Source organism: Hirundo rustica, chromosome 2 (genome assembly GCF_015227805.2).
Source record: "Hirundo rustica isolate bHirRus1 chromosome 2, bHirRus1.pri.v3, whole genome shotgun sequence".
Classification (NCBI taxonomy): domain Eukaryota; kingdom Metazoa; phylum Chordata; class Aves; order Passeriformes; family Hirundinidae; genus Hirundo; species Hirundo rustica.
The window spans coordinates 68738728-68758357 of NC_053451.1; the positions used below are offsets into that span (position 1 = coordinate 68738728).

A 19630-nucleotide genomic window follows, 5' to 3' on the forward strand; every position below is an offset into this window, starting at 1 on the left:
GCTAAAAATTTTTAAAGGTGCCAAGCGAAAGTAAAAGGCTTACCTTCAAATAAGAGAAAAAAATCTTGAGGAATCCAACGTATTTTGTTTGGGCTTTTTAAAATGGGTAACATCGCCTCATGAGTTTTTAAGGGATTATAAAAAAGGGCAGCATAAACAAGGGAATACAAAGACTTTCTATAATATAGATTAACACATAGAAAAAGAAAATGAAATCTTTGAAACCACTATGAAAAGGAAGAAACAGTAAGAAGACATAAGTCTATGGGAGTGTTCTGAAGAAGCACAAAAGTAATTTTCACTTGGTACACTTTTAAAAATCTAATGGAGAAAGAAATAGTTTTAGCTAAAAATATTAAAGGGCACCATATGTATTCAGAGTTTTAACAAGTAAGCAATATTCATATTTATACACACGTGTGACATTCCATAACCACTTGATTTTCCCTAAGGAATTAAGTCACAAAGCTTTGAAGAAATGTTTAAGCAGCACATCATCAGCATGCTGTCTCTGTACAAGAAACTGAATCCATCACTTGAATAGGCATGAATTAAAATGTCCAGAAATAATAGCATACCAAGTATTTAACTACTAATAGGCATATTTATTAACATGTCTCTTCTTCAGACTGCTTTAGTATTTTCTGTTGAACAGGAATGGGATATAACAGAGAAATAAATCTTCAGTCTCAAAAAATCCACTTTTCAGTTAAGTATTTAAGCTCTAGGTTTAGTTCTACAGTCCCCTAAATACTGCAACACAGTAAAATACCTAAATTCATGTTTATTCACAATATCTAACATGTGACTTTGTACTTCCTCAAGCTGAATAACCGTTTTATTCTCTTCAAGTTGAGTATGATTACCTTGCCACCTCTGAAACTTGCTGCGTTCCCATGGCCATTGATAATTGGTTTGTTTCACAAATTGAGTTTTTCAGTGGATTTAAACATGCTGAAAATACAGAGCTCTATGGGATGTGGGTGCTACCCTTATTTCTAATCTCAGCATAATTTAAGTAAGAACTGAAGCAGTGAGATTCAAACAATCCTGCAGATGTACAGAATGCAGACCTACAACCACCCAAGGTACCTCCTATGTCATACAGAAATGTGCCTGGCAAACGCATGCTTCAATGTTAATTGGCTGTTAAGTTCTTGAATTTCAATTTTGGATGAAGACATCGAAAGCAGAACGCAAGTAGCTTTTAAAACATCATCTTATGAGATAGCATCTTTTCCAGATGAATGCTGGCTAGCTGGTTCCCTGCATCACTCTAACTTGTTTTGTTTTCAAACAACTTAAATATCATCAAGCTCTTGAACTCAGATGGATGTTCAGACTTCTCTCCAAATCCTAGCTAACATAGCTAATTGTTATAGAAGGATTAGATGCTATGATTCTGTGTTGGAACAAAGGCTTATTATCTACACTTGTTCAAAGACTACATTCCAAAGACTGAAATAAATACAATGGGTGCGAATGTCTATGCCATCTAAATAAACACCTTCATTTTGACCTCCCAAAATGTCAGAACTGAAAAGAATACCATTGCTCCACTCCTTCTCTTAACCACTAACGCCTGCTAACAATTCAAGACACACACATAAGGCAGCTGAATATGGCAAGGAAGTTACTCAGTCAAACAGATGGAGTAAAGGGTATAAAGAGAGTAAAGAAACAGAACAGATTTGAATCCCCAAAATATTATGCGACTGGAATAAGAATGAAGCAAAAAAGAAAAGAAATTTTAAAAATGCAGGCGAGAGAACATGTTTGTTTTGGGCTTGCTTGAAGAAACCATCCAAAAAAAAATATTTATGGAAGATTAAAAATGCTTTTTCATTTACAGGGAAAATAAATATAATCAAATCTCCAGCCTTGCAAAATATTTTTAAAAGGATTTCTATATTACTATTTTAATAGCTATAATCCACACTTGCCTCCAAATAACATCATAGACAGGATCCAGACACACACCAGAACCTTGAAGGTCTTCCTGCTCAGAATCATTGAATGTTTTGCAACTGCCATCGACTTTGTTTATCAGAAGACATTTGAAAGGAGGAGGTTCTGATATTGAAGCTGGTACCAACCCTAGATTAGGGAGAAAAAAGAGCAAACAAACATGAAGATTCCACTCATTAATGCTTCATGCTTAGAAAATGCCACATAATACAGTAGGGAAGATATATTGCTACAACAAAAAACAGATGGTAGTAAGATGTAAATGCAAGTGAAGGTAAGACTTTTACATTATTATTTTTAATAAAAACCATCTTTCTAAAGAAAGGATCATCATATGCAGCAAAACTAGAAGGCCAAAATATTTTCATTCCCTCCATCCAAATTTTGAGTTGTTGCTCCTCTACTGTTTGCACAATTGAACCCACTTTCTTCGCCAGTACTTCTATAGCATTTACAATAATATAGAAGAGCTCTTGCCTATTATATGCCTGCTTGCAAATATCTCTGATGTAGCAAGCACATGAGAATTAATGAGAGCTTCATCGATCCGCAGAAAAGTCTGGTCTCCACTCGCTCCAATCCACGTAGCTTTGCGCCCATATTTGGAGCCTATGTTAGGCATAGGTGCTGGTTTTGCATTCCAGTAGGGCATATCCAGAATTGGCCTGCCAAGCTGACCTTTCTGGAGAAAGAATGCAAGAATCAGTAAATGTCAGTAAGTCTTAAAGATGGATAAATTACTTCAATAATTTTATCACACGAAATCAATAAGCTGGAAGAGAGAATTTACCACAAAACTACCTTCAAAATGCAATGGCTGCTCCAAGAGAAGTGTTGCACATTTAACTACTAGTTACTGACAAATATACTCCTCCCTTTTCAGTTAGGTTTTTGAGTAAAGTTTTTGTTAAATACAACTCAAACTCTCTATGATGGATAACCCTCCTCTCTATCCTCAGAATCAAATCTGAAAGTATTTTCCTACAATGTTCAAAATCTGATTAATGTCAGTGCTAAACAAGGAATAGATTCATTAGAAAAAAAAAAATCTCTATTCAGATTCAGCTATATTCAGATAGACAGTCCAAGTTCCATTCAATCCTGAACTGACGTGGACTAAGTTTTGTCAAGCAAATAGCTCTTAAAAGCACCTAGAAATCGATTAGCAAATCAAACTTAAGCTAAAAAAAGTATAATGCTCAGCAAGTACTTCTGCACATGCTCACTAACACTTATCTGGAGTTCTAGGGCATTACCTCTGTGTACAGCTAGTTACTGAGATGGACCAACAGCTCTTATACTGCACCATGGTATGTAGAAAGAACTACTTCCAGAAACCTGCTCATGCTCCATCTACACCTCCCTCAGGCACAGAAAATGCATTGCATGCCAATGAAGTTAAAATTATTAGAGAAAAGAAAAAGGTATATACAGTAAATATCTTCTGTTCAGCACATTACTCATCTTTCTTTCTTTGTAACAATGTAAATAAACCTAGTGAAGACATTTTCAATTAACATGCTTTGGTTTGATTTTGTCCTGACTCTGTGAAGCTTCCAGCAAATTTTCAAGCACATTATTAAAACCAGACACAAAAAGCAAGTGGTCTAAACATGGCCTAAACCTATTTTTTTCTTTTTGAGAAAGGAGAAAAAACCCTCTGTCAACTGTCAAGCTTTTATATCCCATTTCTGAGAGTGAACTTGGTTTTTCAGAGGCTAAGTTTCACTACAAGATTATGACGCTTAAACCTTTACATGTCCATGTTGGTTTTAACAGGAACACAGACACCAAAGATCTTGCTTAAAGTCTGAAAAATAACTCACTTTTAATTCAAACTATGACTTTCTAATTCCACAATTTCAGCCTTCCATTTTAATTTTTTTTTTTTTTTTTTTTTTTTTTTTTTTTTTTTTTTGGTAAAAACATTTCAAACGATGCAATTTCTCTTCTGTTGCGTTTGGCAGTACAAAGTTTTTAAAGCATGCAAAAATATCTCAATACCTATACTCTAACTTTTGCGTAAAAGATCCCAATAAAAACATTAGAGGGAACATGCAAACAACAGATAGACTCCGCAGAGGTCACTATGAGGGGCACCTTTGCAAACACAGGGAGACACAGAGAGAAGTAAACGATGTTTACATGCTCATTTAGTGAATATAAGAAAGGATTCCACAGGATGCAGGAAAATATACACCATGTGGATATGGAAGAAGACTGCTGGATTTGTGCTGTGTTATACTGAGCAATAAATAACCCCTCCCCTCAAGGGCAGGCAGAACTTCTGCAACTCACTGCTGTTCTATGAAAGAAACCAGGACACTTTTATCTATTGAATGGAGACAGGTAACAGAAAAGGCAACATTTCTTAGAACCAAGCTTGAAACAGTAAGAGTTTGAGAAAACTGATGCACCTAATAAAATAACACTGCTTTAAATCACTATCTTCATTAAAATATTTAAAAAAACCCCAAGAATTCCTGGCATTATGCTTTTCTAATCAGAACAATATTAAAGGCTACATTTTAAAACATAACAGGCACTGAAGACACGCAGAAGTCATGCACAGTTCTACAAGAGCCAGTATAAGCAGTCTTGAAAGGTCTCTAAACAGCACATTAACTACTACCTTACTCCCATAAGCAAATAACATTTCCTTACTGAGAAACTTCCAAATGTGAAAACCTGGCCATCCATTAAGAGAATAGCTGTGTGGTTGCTCCCAGCAGTAACTTGTGTACTAGGACCTGGTAATGCTTGCACCAAAGTGGGACATCCCCTATATAAAAATAAATTAAATCTACATCAATACATGGTCATGCAACATTTAAAACACACATTAGTATTATAACTATTTCAATTGCTGTAAAACATATTCACTAGATTAACATATTATAGAAAATTAGAGCCAGGAAACATCTTACATATTAAACTAACAGAGGTTTGAAAGACTGTACCAGATAGTTAAGTTTATGCCCTTCTGTTACAGGGAAACAGATTAAGGACCCTCTCCTCAGTTCAAGCCAGAATATAGCATAAAATAAGAATTGTTAATCTAATATATAATTCTAGAATTACAGTTGTGTAAATACAGTAACATATACATGTATGTATTTTTGTATGAATACAAAATACATTGCAATGAAATGTAGCAGAAAAATATGTTCTGAGAACTCTACTTAAGCACTTAAAAAACCCCTGGAAGCAATCAAAACCTTATATGGCTCATACTCTAGTACAGTTCCAGAAGCAATCCTGCTACAGCACTCTCAAGATCACTGTCTAGGGAATTATAGAAGAAATAAAGGTCTACTCCTCTCCATCAGCTCCTCTCCCATCAAACTAAAACTCAATAAAAAAACTGGGGAGGTCACCAAACTATCTTCCAGAGAGATATGAAAAGGTCTAATCCGTTCGTCTCCCAAATACGGACAGATATAAGAAAATAAACTTTCCATTTCAGTAAAAATGAAAGGGGAAAAAATGACAGGGTGCTCAAGATGCAAAGAAAGAAAACTTGAATTGATGACTTGGAATACAAAGAGCACAAAAGATAAAAAGTATGAGACACTAAAATTTTTATTTCAATCCCAACAAAGAGAACAGAAACCTAGAAGACTTTGAATCCCACAATGAATGCCTACCTAGACTTAATATTTCCTGTGGAGTTAGAAAGACTGAATTTGAAGAACAAGTGATTCCCACACAGTTTTATGTTTGGAAACTGGGCTCAGAGTTATACAGAGGATGACAGCACTATGTGAACTTACTTTTAAGCACAGCCTTTCAAAAGTAGGCTAATCTAAAATAAGAACAGGTTGATTATATCAGAATAAAAAAAAAAAAGCCAGCCCACAGTTACCTAGTGATTGTTTAGAAGCTGATGTGCTAAAAGATGGTTTATCTCTAAATTCTGATTTTGGCTGAATTGCAGGTAAAACAGAAGTTAAGAAAGTATGAGGAAGGTGAAGCATCATGAAACAGCAGAAAAAGGGTAGATAGGAATATGTGAACATATAAAAATGTGGAATAGAGGAACGCAGTGTGAAGATATGTTGATGAGCTGAAGAAGGACAAACACAGCTATACAGAAAAAGTATTCTTTGATGGTAAATGTAGCTTTCAGTGGCTGACTAGTGGAGATGGAAGGACTGAAGGGGAGAATAAAATTAAGTAGAGTATGTACAACATAACACTCAAATTTAGGCATTTTTCTTGGTCCACAGGCACGTGGATTTGGACATCACTATAATTATACAGAAACACAGAGCAAAGTTTAGCAGAAACAATGATGAAATTAAAAAACCCCAAACCTTTACATTTGTCTCTCATTAATTTTAACATAACTCAAAAAGGCATCAAAACATAAATAAAACATAACTAGTAACTAATCCAAAAGCACTCCTGCTAAAAGGAAGTATTTTATCATAAGGTTTTTCTTCCTCTCCCTCAAAATTATGACAGCTACAGGCATGGAATTATCGATCATATGTTTATTAAAAAAAAATAAGAAGTGAATATTTCATCTTTTTAATGCTTAAGAACTAAGCTATTATCACCATAACTATTTATCTTTCTGTTTTTCAAACTGAATCGATCAGCAATGTTATATGAATGCTGCATTTGATAGTCTCTTGGCAACAGCAGAATAAAATCAAATTATCACCTAATGCAGAGAGGTGAAATCCATTATACTCTTAAATAGCTTTTTCATTAAGATCACCCAGCTTTTGGAACAGCCAACTACAGTCTATCAGTTCATTTAAAAGCGAACAAAAAAAAAGTAAGATACTTAACTACATAATAAAATAAACATGAATTGCAGAAAACTAGTTTTCACTTCACAAAAGGAAGAGGGATTTCAAAAAAATGCAGTAAGCCAGTTTTACTAGTGCACATGAAATTTAAAACCGGTGATACTATTGAGTATTTCCTTATCTCCCCTGAAACTCAACATAGGAAAGCTCAGAATAGATACTGAAGAGTCTGAGAGACTCTGGCAAAGTTTCAACAAAGTTTCTCCACTGAATCAAAGAAAACAAAGACTATTCTTCTGGGATGGAGTAGAAAGACACACTGGTGGTAATGTCACAGAATGTCTGGACAATCACAGAAGACCAGCCTCAGCTATATAGAAAGTAACCTGAGATCCTTGGGGAAAAAGTAACAAGTGCTGAATAACTGAGTAAATGTTAACTCAGGATCCTGAAGATGGTCCAGATGCATTCTGGCTGTCCACATGGAAACCCTCTTCCATCCCAAAGGCTAAGCATTTCTGAGAGCAGTTGTAGTCTTTGAAAATGCATCATGCATGACCTGGTCGAACAATCGCTGTCCATGGTACTGAGGCAGCCAACAGCTGCCCGCCAGGTCCCAAAACACATCACTTGTGGCAGCTGACCGTGGTGCTGCAAACACAGGTTCACTGGGAACTGTTATTGTGGAATGGGTAAGAGGAAACCAGTAGCAACTTCTGCCCATTGCAAGCAGACTTGGACAACTGAATAACAGAGAAAATGGATATTTTTATATTTTAGAAGTGACTCCATTTTAGAGGAAATTTGGTGAAAAGATGTAAATATGACCTGAACTCCACCACTGGAGTAAAATAATCAGAAAATACACCTAGAAACCTGGTTCTAACAAACAGATGATGGAACACACTTTTTCCCCCTGGAGTTTTTAATAGAATATAGTCTCTACTCTACCTTCAAGCGGAAAATAGCTGACCTTCTATGGAAGGTCTGATCAGTTTTGCTTTATGCTACTGTTGAACCTTTGGAAGCAAAATTCTATCAAGACTGTATCACTTTAGTAATTCGATTTCTGGAGCTTGACTGTAAGGTCACGTACTTGCTACGGGAGTGCTGAAGTCAAGAGTTCATTAAAAAAAAAAAAAAAAAAAAGCAGACCAATTGTGAACAGTAACAGAAAGATCCTGGCGTTTTAAATTCCACCTTCTTGAGAGAAGCACCAGCAGCAAAGAGGCCTTTGCTTACCTGAGCACAATACATGCTATTTTTCACAAGAGATGCAAAGCATCTCTTACTTCCACTGAGTTTCTATTCACCAGCCTCTAATTTGAGGAGAATATAAGCACAGACTGAAAAATCTTTTATGCAGTGAATAGCTCATCAACATCTGCCACTGTGGATGTTACAAGAAAAAGCCTACACCGGCTAATTTAATGGTTTCAGCTTACTGATAGGGCATGTAATCTACCTCATTCCTACTGAAGTAGAGGAAGAATTTATGATTTACAATATTCTAATCGAGGAGTCCAGAATCCCCTTAATTAAGGAGAAAGGCATAACTGAACAGGTGTTTAGAATTCAAATACTTGCACATTTTCAAGATTTTTTAAAATACAGTCTCACTACTAAATCTTAAGGCTGCAAGACAAAAACTTCTGAAAGGATGCCTAAATATTACAGGTTTTTTTTCCTCCTCTCTCTTCCCTCTCTCTCCAAGAAATACAGTAGAGTATCAGTTCTTGGATTCAGAAGATGATGCTCTTGCTGAGGTCAATACAGGCAATGTGACACACTGCATGACTGACATACCACTGACCTGGCAGGAGCTGGCCATCTGAGCATCACTGCGTCCCAACTGAGGTGGAACTCTGCATAAGGATTCCCTGTTTCCTTCTCTGAATCCCTTACTGTGAGGACAGAGGAGAGATCTCTACTTAAAGCTGGAAAAAGAAGTACATCAACGAAGAAATTATAATTTGAATGATGGTGCTAAATAGCAATATAGCACTATAGCCAGTTCTCATGCACAGGACATACTCCAAATTTCTTCAAGGTTTTTTTATGACACTTCCTAGGGCCTGATGTAGAATGATACAAAGATCTGTGCCAAGTCACTTGCACCTCCTCAGCTTCTACTTCTGGTCAAGTATTATCCTTCAGCATAAGACTTTTCAAATTCTCCTTTAGGATCTCACTTGGAACTACTATTAGTCTTCATCCAGTTTCTGTCTAAGTAAGCAACAGATGTAGAGTTTATCACCTGAAATACTGACAAATACAGCAGATAGCTCCAAAGCCTTCTGAAAAGCCAAGTGATTTCATTGAAGTTGGAAACAGGTGCCATTAAGTTAGCAGCACAAATGTCACTGCTGTGTGTACCTCTTCAGTGGACAGAAACTGGCCTTACTCTAATAGCAACTCGAATTGCTAGTTAAAGCCATTGTTCCTTGGAACAAATACCCAAGAATTTCCAGGAAGGAAAAACAAAGTACTTGTCTGTGATATGACTCTGTAGAGACAGAAACCCAGACTGTATTCACCAGTCTAATGAAAATTGAGTAGGGGTAACAGTTCAGAGACTACTATCAGGCACAGCAGCCAATATAAGGCAGTATTTCCAATACACTTTCTTTCTTCCCTCTCCCGCTCTGCCTTAGTGAATCCAATGCAAGTTTTAAGATGATGAAGATTTCTTCAGGAGCTTGACAAAAGAAAGGGTTTTGAAGTCTCCAAAGAGTTTAGGAGGACAGAGTTTTCAGTAGTTTTCACCTGACTGCTACAAGAGAAATGAGAGAACTGAAGACAGATCATGGATGCTCTGCTCTGTATGCCTTTTACATAAGCAATACTGGACATACACTAAGTGTCAAAGATTCCTATTACAGAAACCCCCATCATGTGCATTACATGGCATATGTACATGTCCAAAGGCCTAAAATCACATTTCCTTTTATGGCAGGACAATGGTTTTTTTATTTACTTTAATAAATAGCTGAGACTCTAAGCATGAGATACTAAGGGTGAGATTGAGCTTCACATTAAAGACATCTATATTTAATTATCTATGCTCTCACTATAGTCAATGGAGACCAAGTTTACAGAGCCACAAAGCAAACCTACAGAATGTAAGCTGTGGCTAGTTAGTGAAATACCTCTCCATGGTTTGTTGACTTTCCTATTTCCATTGACCACAGACAAAGCACACATCACTCTTCTGCCAACACCCAAAATCAGTGACTATAAAATACAGCTGAGACCAAAGCTTAGAGACTTCATTTTGGAGATAACTGATGAGCAAAAAATGAGACTTTATCATAACTGAATTGAGATTAGCTTAGTTTGTCAGAGGACAGTGCTAGTAACACCAGGGTTGTGGGTCTGATCCCCATACAGGCCATTCACTTAAAAGCTGGACACAATTATCCTTGTGGGTCCCTGCCAACTCAGAATCTTCTGTGATTCTGTGAATATTCTGTGAACTCTTATCAATGATTTAACAGGAACAGGTTTATCTATGTTTAAAATATCATGCTATTTGAATTATTGCGTATGTAGTATTTTAAAGAAATAACAAAATCTTAGTGAGACTTCAGTGTAATTCTCATATATGCTGGGAGAATTAAAGAGACAGAAGTCTTTTCAACAAGTAAAGCAATGCCAATAACTATGCGCAGAAGCTTTCATGTATTAAATAAATTAGTTATACAGTACAGGAGTAATGTTGTTGTATCTATATTCAGGGGTTTATGAGGAATAAACGCAGAACACAACCTTTTTAACTTTATTTGGTCTATATTTGAATTTTCACATTTGCTAGCTACAGAGAACCAGAAATTTAGCCATTTCTTACGCAGCAGTACAGTAATACACAATCACATCCTTTGATTACCAGCTTACCTGGAATTAACATCACCATGTCCAAGTTGACCATGCTGCCCATATCCAAATGTGTAAACATCACCATTCTCCATCAAAACCACTGAAAAAAACCAAAATATTTTTCCAACATACACACATGACATGGCACTCCACCAGTGCTGGTTACCCTTCTGAGTAGCAGTTCATGATTCCTAAGAGATTCAGAGCATATTCCACAACCCATCACAACTAGAACCTTTATGGAGGAGTAGAGCTCTGCTGTGCAGATGTTTTAAACTAACTCCAAAATTGCTTACAAGCTCTGAAGTAACTCAGTATACGATACTTATAGTCCTTTGCACTACTGAAGGACAGTGAGCTGCCTTTCACTGCTGGAATCAGGGAGGTGATGCGGGGATTTGCACGGTGATCCTACTTTACAGCACATAATGAAATGGCACAAAATGCGTCAGGGAAGGTTTAAGCTGGATATTAGGAAAAGATTCTTCATCCAGAGGGTGGCTGGACACTGCAATAAGCTCCCCAGGGATGTGGTCACAGAAGCCTGAGAGAGTTCAGGAAGTGTTTGGACAATACTCCCAGGCAGATAGTGTGATTCTTCAAGATGGATCTGTGCAGTGCCAGGAGTTGGACTCTATGATCCTTGTGGGTCCCTTTTACCTGAAGATACTCTACGTTTCTGTGACAGTGTAGTAGGCTACAAAATGACCCTGCTACATTTTCAACTTATAGCACTCCTGCATACATCCATATTAAAAACTGAACACAAAGCAGTGAAGACACATTTGACAACCTTAAAAAAAAGCAACTGTACTAGACTATATCAATTAACATTTATTTGTTTTTACCTGAATGGTGAAATCCGCAACTGACTTGTACAGCTCGCAGTTCACAGTCAAAGCGGACAGCACCTGGTGGATACGTTGTGATTTTGCTGGCATCCTTCTCACCTCTTTCTCCACTTCCATCTATAAACAAAACTTACAATTATATCCTATGCATTCTAATAAAGTTATATTAGGAGAATGAATATAACAAGAATAGTAAACAACCCCCCCCTCCACCACTTATAAGGTAGAAGAGAGAACTCAGCAGTTAAAGCGACAGCTCAAAATGTGGCATCAAAGCAGATGTGGAAGACGACAGAAATTCTATTTTTAAACAATGTACTATAAAGGTACACATTGCAAAATATCCTCTACAGCAGAAACTTCCCAAAGTGCAGACAAAAAGAGCCAGCAAAACAGAAAATTCAAACTTCAGAAGCTTTGCTTAACAGCCATCACTTTCATTCTTCAATAAGGTATAGCGTTATTACGTAGGCAGTACTGTAGTTAAACTCAACAGGCTCGTTTTCCTAGTCTATCTTTCCCAGTTACTACTCTTTAAGGAGTTTATTTGACTCCAATTCAGCCACAGAACCCATTTTAAGTAGCTGACCATTATTTACACAGCTCATTTCTAAAAAAGCAGACAAGTCACCAAGAGCATGACTGTTTCCCGTCTGCTTCCACGCATTTTTAGACAACATTTCTGTGATTTCCTTTAGCAAGCATCTATGTTTTTACTAAGTATGAAGCACATTATTGGTTCCTAAAGTCAAACTGCCTCCACACTGGACAAAAGCACTGAAGGTTTAAAAGCACGGGTAAAGCATCCCTTTGAAACATACACTATATGCTGGATGTATGTGAAATGGAGACGTTTTAAAAAACCTGTCTCTCAAAATTGCTATGAGATTTTTGAGGTCGTGTACTACATGACTGCACACAAACTAGAAGAACTATCTCTGAAGTGTGTGGCTATTTTTTTTTTTTAATTAATAACAAAAGCAAATATAAGGAGACAGAATCATTGTTTAACAACAACGCCCCCAAAATTACAGTTTTCCTCTTAGTCATGTGATTCTGCCTTAAGAAGCTCTCAGAATATTAGTTAAGTTTGACTACTTCTCAAATACAGTACCTTGGAACTTTTTACGCCTACTTTTGCATTAAACACTATGTGCCAAAATAATCAAGAGGCAACTCCGGCAGCTAATATTGCCACCAGAATTATTTATTCAGCAAATAGTGTGCTTACTGTTTCCCAATTTCATAAAAAGTTTTTGACAGGAGCAGAAAAACATCTGATTATTCTTGAAGTCTACCTTTGGCCCCTGTCTCCCCTCCTCCCTCAGACACTCTTGAATAATGAAAAATACGAGCTCTCCCACTGTGTAAATACTCCTGAATAATTATCTGTCAGAAATACGCATGTCCAGTAAGAATATGTCATGGCTGCATACACCTCTAGTGAAACACACTGGACATCCAGCAACCACGTCACCTAGGCAGTCACCTTAGCGAAATGTAGCAGCAGGTGTCTTCTGGTCACATAACAGCAGCATATCAAGTGATCTGCAAGAACTTAGAGGCACATGTGCATCTTCTGCTTCACTGTACGAAAAATATCCTAAAGGGTGTCAAAAACTACTAATAAGAAGTTTGGGATTGCTGTTATCTCAGCTGATAGGTATGTGATACTACCTTTAAATAAAACCTGATTCTAGATAAATCCTCATTTTCTCCAAAGTTGTAAATGAAAGTATAACACTGTACTCCCCTTGAGGAAACACTAAGTATTAGTCTGCAAGATGTGGAGGCAAGTAGCTTCACATGAAACAAGTCTTGCAAATATTTATCTGAGAAATAAATTTATTTTAAAGGATAAATTTTATAAAGTTGGTGTTTTTGATTTCCAAAGCTAACTTATCAAAGCTCTAAGAAGGCAGGAATAGAAGCAACTGTCTCTCATACATATTTTATTTTGCTCAAGTGGGAAATTTTTAACTGAAAATAGAATTCGTCTCAGCCTTCTTTGCATGGTTACTAACTGTCTCAAGAGGTTTGAATGGTTTGAATGGTTTGGAAGTACAAAATCCTTGCAACTAAAGCAACTAGTCTTTTGGAAAAAAAAAAAAAAAAGGTCTTTTAACCAAAATATATAAAGCAAAATAGAACACCATTACTTACTTTTACAGCAATACTATGGACTGCACTGTTTATCTGTTACTTCATTCTATGGTCAATACATACCATATTTTTCCAATAGCATTGGCTAGGAGAACTTACACTTAGGCTGCAAACAAACTGGGCCATCCTCTTTTCTTCCAATACTTCAAACAGTCAAAGTTTTTTTAAAAAACGTGACTCAAAGGTGGATGCTGAAAGCTTATCTGCATGTCTCAAGGAACAGCTGTAACTAGGGAGATACACATTTGTTTTCCTTGAAACAATTGCACACTTTTTCATTTCATTAGAAGTAGTATCAAAGCAACTGTTCCTGAAAGGGAAGCATTAAAAGCCTACTGAAGCAGAGATTCCTCTTGTCGGATGCGTGGCACCTTTAAGCAGATCAAGCTAGTACCTCCAGTGTTATCCAACTATGTACCACTGAACAGCAACTTTGACTTCATCTCTGAGAGAAGAAGGCCCCAAGGAAAAGCTGTGAAGCACTTCCTGCTGTCAACACTGAGAGGTGTGCTCCATGAACACTTTGGGCTTTAACCTCGGATATCTCAAAGTTGGGGAAGGAAAGAGAGAGAACTGCAAATACAACTCAGAAAATTCTTAACTCCTGAAGACAATTTTCCACCCTCATTAAACATGCTTAGAAGTTCTCTTGGCTCATATTGCTGCCACAAAAACCACTGCTTTCCAGGAACAAAGAAAAAGCTCATTCAGCCCCAATAGCAAGTGAAGTAATAGGCTTTAAATGACACTTCCTCTGGCAAAAAAAATCCAAACCCAACATTGTTACAGAATAATGCTGTGGACCATTGCTTGGCCCAGACCAGAGGAAAAGCATTTTGTTAGTGTTCCCCAGCAGTAAGGGTGGTGATACTACATTTCTCACTTACCATCCGTCTTTGGAAGACAGAAAAAACACTTCTAAGTATGTTAAATGCATGTCTCCTCCCCACAGATGAAAAGCTTTAATGGAATATGACCACACTCTAAAAATTCTTACAGTAACTGTCTCTTCAGACCACATTATATGCCAACAAATTTTTATTCTGTTCAGCAGCAACTATCCAAACAAAATATATTGGTCAAGTTACTGGTTAGTTTCTGTGATGTTCAACCCTCACAAAGTATTCTGAAAGCCATAATATAATTCACAGACTTCATATACATCACTTGAACAAGTCAGCCTGTGCCTGCAGCTTCTTGGCTGTTTATCCCAGGCTGCAGCTGAAATACCTGTAACCAATTTTATTACTACAGTGCGGGGGGGTAAGAGAAATATACCCTGGTTGTGAAAATCACCCATCCTATGAGGGCAGCAAAAAAAGTCAAGTCTGTTGGATGCTAGAGAGGTTGCTACAGAGCTTACTTGAGCTTACAGGTAAAATATGATATGCAGAATCACAAGTGCATAACAAGTACAATAGTGACAACAAACACGTTCTAACTACACACTCGGTCTTACATGTAAGTTTTTCATTGTCAGCTGTCTCACTCCAGTAAGTGCTTAAACTACTCTGCCCTTCACATGGTATCTTAGCTAAAAAGTTAAACGACAAATTCCAAGTAAGCTTTCTTGAACATCTGGTTAATTTTCTCTTAGCATTCACAACACAGCTGGCCTTTATCTTCTTCCATCCATGCAGGTTCAGCTTCATCAATTCTTTGTCCTTTTCAGGGTATTTGTTTCTTGTTCCTTAGAACGTTTACCACTACTTCCAAAGACTGGAAAAAGGTGGCATTCAAATGGCTGAATCTTAGCTAACTCAAGGAGCTTACTTTGTTTTCAGCTATTACTCAGTTAATTTCTGTTCAGTTAAGAAAATTTTACAGACTTTAATTAAACTTTTTTACTCAAATCCCCAGTTATGGGAATCCACAGGGATTGGAGATGTAGACTGGAAACTCAGTACCGCATTAAAAATGAGGATGAAGCACAAGCTCATTTTTCTTCTTAGTGTCAATCCACTCCATGAATATCAAAAATGTCATACCTAATCACTTCTATTTATAATTGTGGAAGACACAGATCAGGAAGACTAGGCTTAATAATGCAGTTTTTTGTACTAACAAGGATTTGAATGCAGACCCTATAAATGTGAAAATAGTAAATGATAATGGCAAGATTTCTAAAAAATCAGCTGTTTCAATGAGGTTGGAGTTTTCAACTGGACAATCAAATAGAGGAATTCCACAAGTGACAGACAGGTCGATCATTACAAAAAAAATTCTTTCTCTAAGGGTGATGAAGCACTGGAACAGGCTGCCCAGAGAATTCAAGGATGCCCTGCCATCGTCTAAGGCCAGGCTGGCTGTGGCTTTGAGCAACCTGATCTAGTGGAAGGTGTCCATGTCAGGGGGTTGGGGCTGGATGATCTTTAAGGTACCTTCCAACCCAAACCATCCCATGACTCCATGGTTTGACAATATGTACAAGTACATATCAATTACACTTTTTATTATTAGACCATAATTGTCTGAAGAAGTTCTGAGGAAGCTGTCCACATTCACATTTCGATATCATCAACAGAAGTTCTGCAGCTGCAAGCAGAGAAGTGGCAAAAGGTAAGTACCAGCAAGTTTAGTACTGGCCTTATCAGTACTACCAGCTGAACTAAATGTTCCTTGCCCAAGGATCTTGATGGTCCGGTTGGTGTGAAGAAGACCACTGTAGCAGAAACATCTGAAGGAAGGCAGTTTGGAAAGCATCATGTTTAAAAATAAATGCTGATTTCAATGTGATAATGTCCTTTTATCTCTGCTCTATTATAGCTTTTACATTCTGCCTCAACAAGAGGGGTGTGCCTTCTAAGGTAAGAAATACACACTATCTTTTCCACAACTTCCATCCTGCCTATTACTTGGACAACAATCCATTTCACCAGTCTTCCTTTTGCCCCTGGAGTCTCTGAGAATTTAATGGGTATTTCTAGTTCCTAATGGAATTTATTGCTGTCTTTTGAAAGGCAATCTCCTGAGGCAGTGAAGGATCTAAAAGTTTACTTGAAAACCTCCTTATCTTTTTTAGAATAAGGCACAAAGAACCAAAATAAACTGAGTATTTCCTTCCATACAGCCTTCCTTTAAGAAAAATAAATGTTCAGTTCTACAGGGCATATCTGAGGAAGAATCTTCAAGTATAACTCAGATCTTTACACTGCTCTTACAACTCCAAGAAGCAACATAAGCCTCAAACTGACACTAATGAATATACCCCTTGTAAGGAGATACTTGATCTGAAGTGAGTTCCAATGTCTAACACATGCCAAAAAAGCACAATGTACATAGGACAAGCATACTCCTTTATACACTTGCCTGTGGAGTCAAGGGTTTGCAGTAAAACAAGCAGTAGCATGCAGTTCAAGAATAATGGCCATCAGCAAATTGTCACTCACGTAACTACACTTAAATTCAGTATGTTCTCTTGCAGCATGCAACCTCTCCAGTTAGGTTATTCTACTTAATCCATCAAGACTTAAAGCTCAGACAATATGCCTTCCAAAAAGACTGAATGTTATGCAGATTCAAAGGATCAGATTTTGCTTTCATTTCCATAAAATAACTTAAGATGATTTTACAATCCAGTATGTATATAACTCAGTAAGCCTATCACCCATGTACACTGAAATTTTATCCCATAATGCTTCAAACTGACATGTAGTTTGCTTGCATACACGCCAAATACAATCAGTAACTTCCACTAATTCAGCTGAAATGCTATACTAACACTTTTAATATTTAGCTATTCTTCAGAAAATAGTTGGAAGTATTCTGGGTTCACCATTTTTAGGAGCTTCCTACTTACTTAGATCAGGTCTGTACACTACATTTTACATATTTATCTTTTATATATAAATAATGTATGTACAGACATATCAGTACACAGATATATACAATCTACGATCAGATTTGAGACAGCTCCACTTCAGTAAGTTCAGCTGAAATACTTAGCAATACACCACCACTTTCCAAGAAACATAAACGTCTTTTATATCTGAACAAATGACACACTTAAAAATTGAAGAACTGGCAGAAGAGACACACAAAAATGTCTGAAATATCAAGACACCTTCTACTTTGTAAAAAACATTTAACTCAAGAATATTGCAGAGAAAAACCTCTATTTCGATTTGCATTCTCCTCACTCAAAGTTAGCAAAAAGTAATGTTTACATTATTTCAAATATTTCACTCCTAAAAAGGGATTGTTGAAAGATAACATACCTATGGAAATGCCAAAATTACCAAGCCTGGAACTGATATGTTCAAGTAATTACCCCAAATACACAACACAAAGGATAAAAAAAAAAGCCAAGACAAATGCAGTGCAACAATATTGAGTCACTCTAACATGTAAAGCTTTCTACAGTAGAAATAAAGAACCTCAAGAACGAGACAGCAAGACAGCATTAGAAATGAGAGAAGATACAAAGAAAGACAATGCATATTTCACAAAAAAAAAGGGAAAGAAAAACAAAGATGATGTACAATAACGAACATTTATACTTCTAAAGAAAGATGAACATTTAAATGCATTTTCTTTCTCCTCAGGTAACAAGATACTAACAGGAAGAAAGGCAGAACTCATTCTGTGCAGCTCTTTGAAAAGACAGATGCAGCATCTGGAAGAAGTGACTGGGAGCCTGGGCTTATTTCCACCCTAGCCAATAAGGAAGACCAAATACCTTTGTGCTTGTCCCGTTTATGCTTTAGCGGTGCTGGAGAGAGTCTGATTCTGGCTAGAGCCTGTTCTCGATGGTTCATAAAAATAGGACCAGGAATTACAAGGGGGCCTGAGGAGAAACATTTTGCACATGCATAGGAAAGCTCACAAAATGAAAACAGTGTGTTAAACAAAATTCAAATTAAAAGCAATGAGAAAACAAAAAGAATAATAACTATAATCTTGTTTTCTTAAATTCAAAAGACGTTAAAGTACAAGAAAGTTCCCATTTCTTGATAACTTGTGCAAAAAACCCAATAAATATCCCATAGTGATAATTTTACCTGAATTTCTAAGTATGCAACTGTACTGTAAGCAATAGAAATACAACATACTCACACTAAAGTAAAATTTGAAAGCGAATACCCATTATTGTTTTTGAAAGATAAAAAGAACAATTATCATGCCTTACATGCTACATTGTAACAGTCAACATACTGATTTGGAACAAGATCAATGCTAAATTTAAAAACCACCGCCACAAATTTAGTAATTGCAAACAAGTTTAAGATGCAAAGTTATAACTTTTAAAGAAGAAGTTCCATATTGCCTGAAGAAAGTTATTCAAATCATATGACTCTTTTCTTCTCTATGTAGTAATTCTGAATCCATTTATTTACAAAATATTTTTTGATCTATTGAAAGGTCTTCAAGAGAAGATTTGATTTAAAGTAAGCAATGATACACTTATTTAAAACTTTTTCCAGATTGCTTTTTTTAAAAAAAAAAATCTAGACTTAGGCAGTGAGGTACTATGCTTAATTGCGGCTAAGTACAAGCAGGTCATGGACAAGAAATTTGTTTCTTAAATCTGTATTTCTCCTGTTTTATAGGTAAAGCATACCACCAAGAATTTTTTGGACATGTCTCGTCCTTTCAGAAGTCTCACATTCAACATAAAATTGGGAGCAACTTACTCTGCCAAGTGACACTCAGTTCCACAGGTTCCCAAATCCAGCCCTTCCACGAACAGTAAACAAAAGCACCCCGAATCAGGCTGTTGTGTTACAAACTGCTTATGCGAAACTTTGAATACAAATATTTCTCCTTCTGCAAATTCATTGATACTCTCACTCCTTGGCTGAAGTTTATTAACAAGACAATGTAGGTTAACTTTTCATAAATGCCCATTGCCTGAGGTTTTCTGCTATCAGCTTTAGACCATCACCTCCTTCACTAAAACTAAACAGTGTGGCTAGGCATTTCAGTGGAAGTTAGGCAGAATCTATGCAGCTTTAGAACCTTCAGATGAAGAAACTTTCTCCATACAGAGAAACTCCCAAAATACAAAATGAA

At 36.7% G+C, this 19630-nt stretch overlaps 1 protein-coding gene across 3 annotated transcripts in view; it reads right to left on the reverse strand.

Moving 5' to 3' along the window:
* Positions 1-19630, reverse strand: part of MYCBP2 (MYC binding protein 2) — a 171357-nt gene that overhangs the window by 92864 nt on the left and 58863 nt on the right. For all 3 annotated transcript variants that reach the window (XM_040055506.2, XM_040055504.2, XM_058419388.1), the window contains exons 18-23: positions 18297-18404; positions 11453-11572; positions 10623-10704; positions 4633-4750; positions 2446-2650; positions 1944-2097 (exon numbers count right to left, since the gene is read on the reverse strand). In XM_040055506.2, the coding sequence (XP_039911440.1) occupies positions 1944-2097; positions 2446-2650; positions 4633-4750; positions 10623-10704; positions 11453-11572; positions 18297-18404 (787 nt within the window). The remainder of the gene's footprint in view (positions 1-1943; positions 2098-2445; positions 2651-4632; positions 4751-10622; positions 10705-11452; positions 11573-18296; positions 18405-19630) is intronic.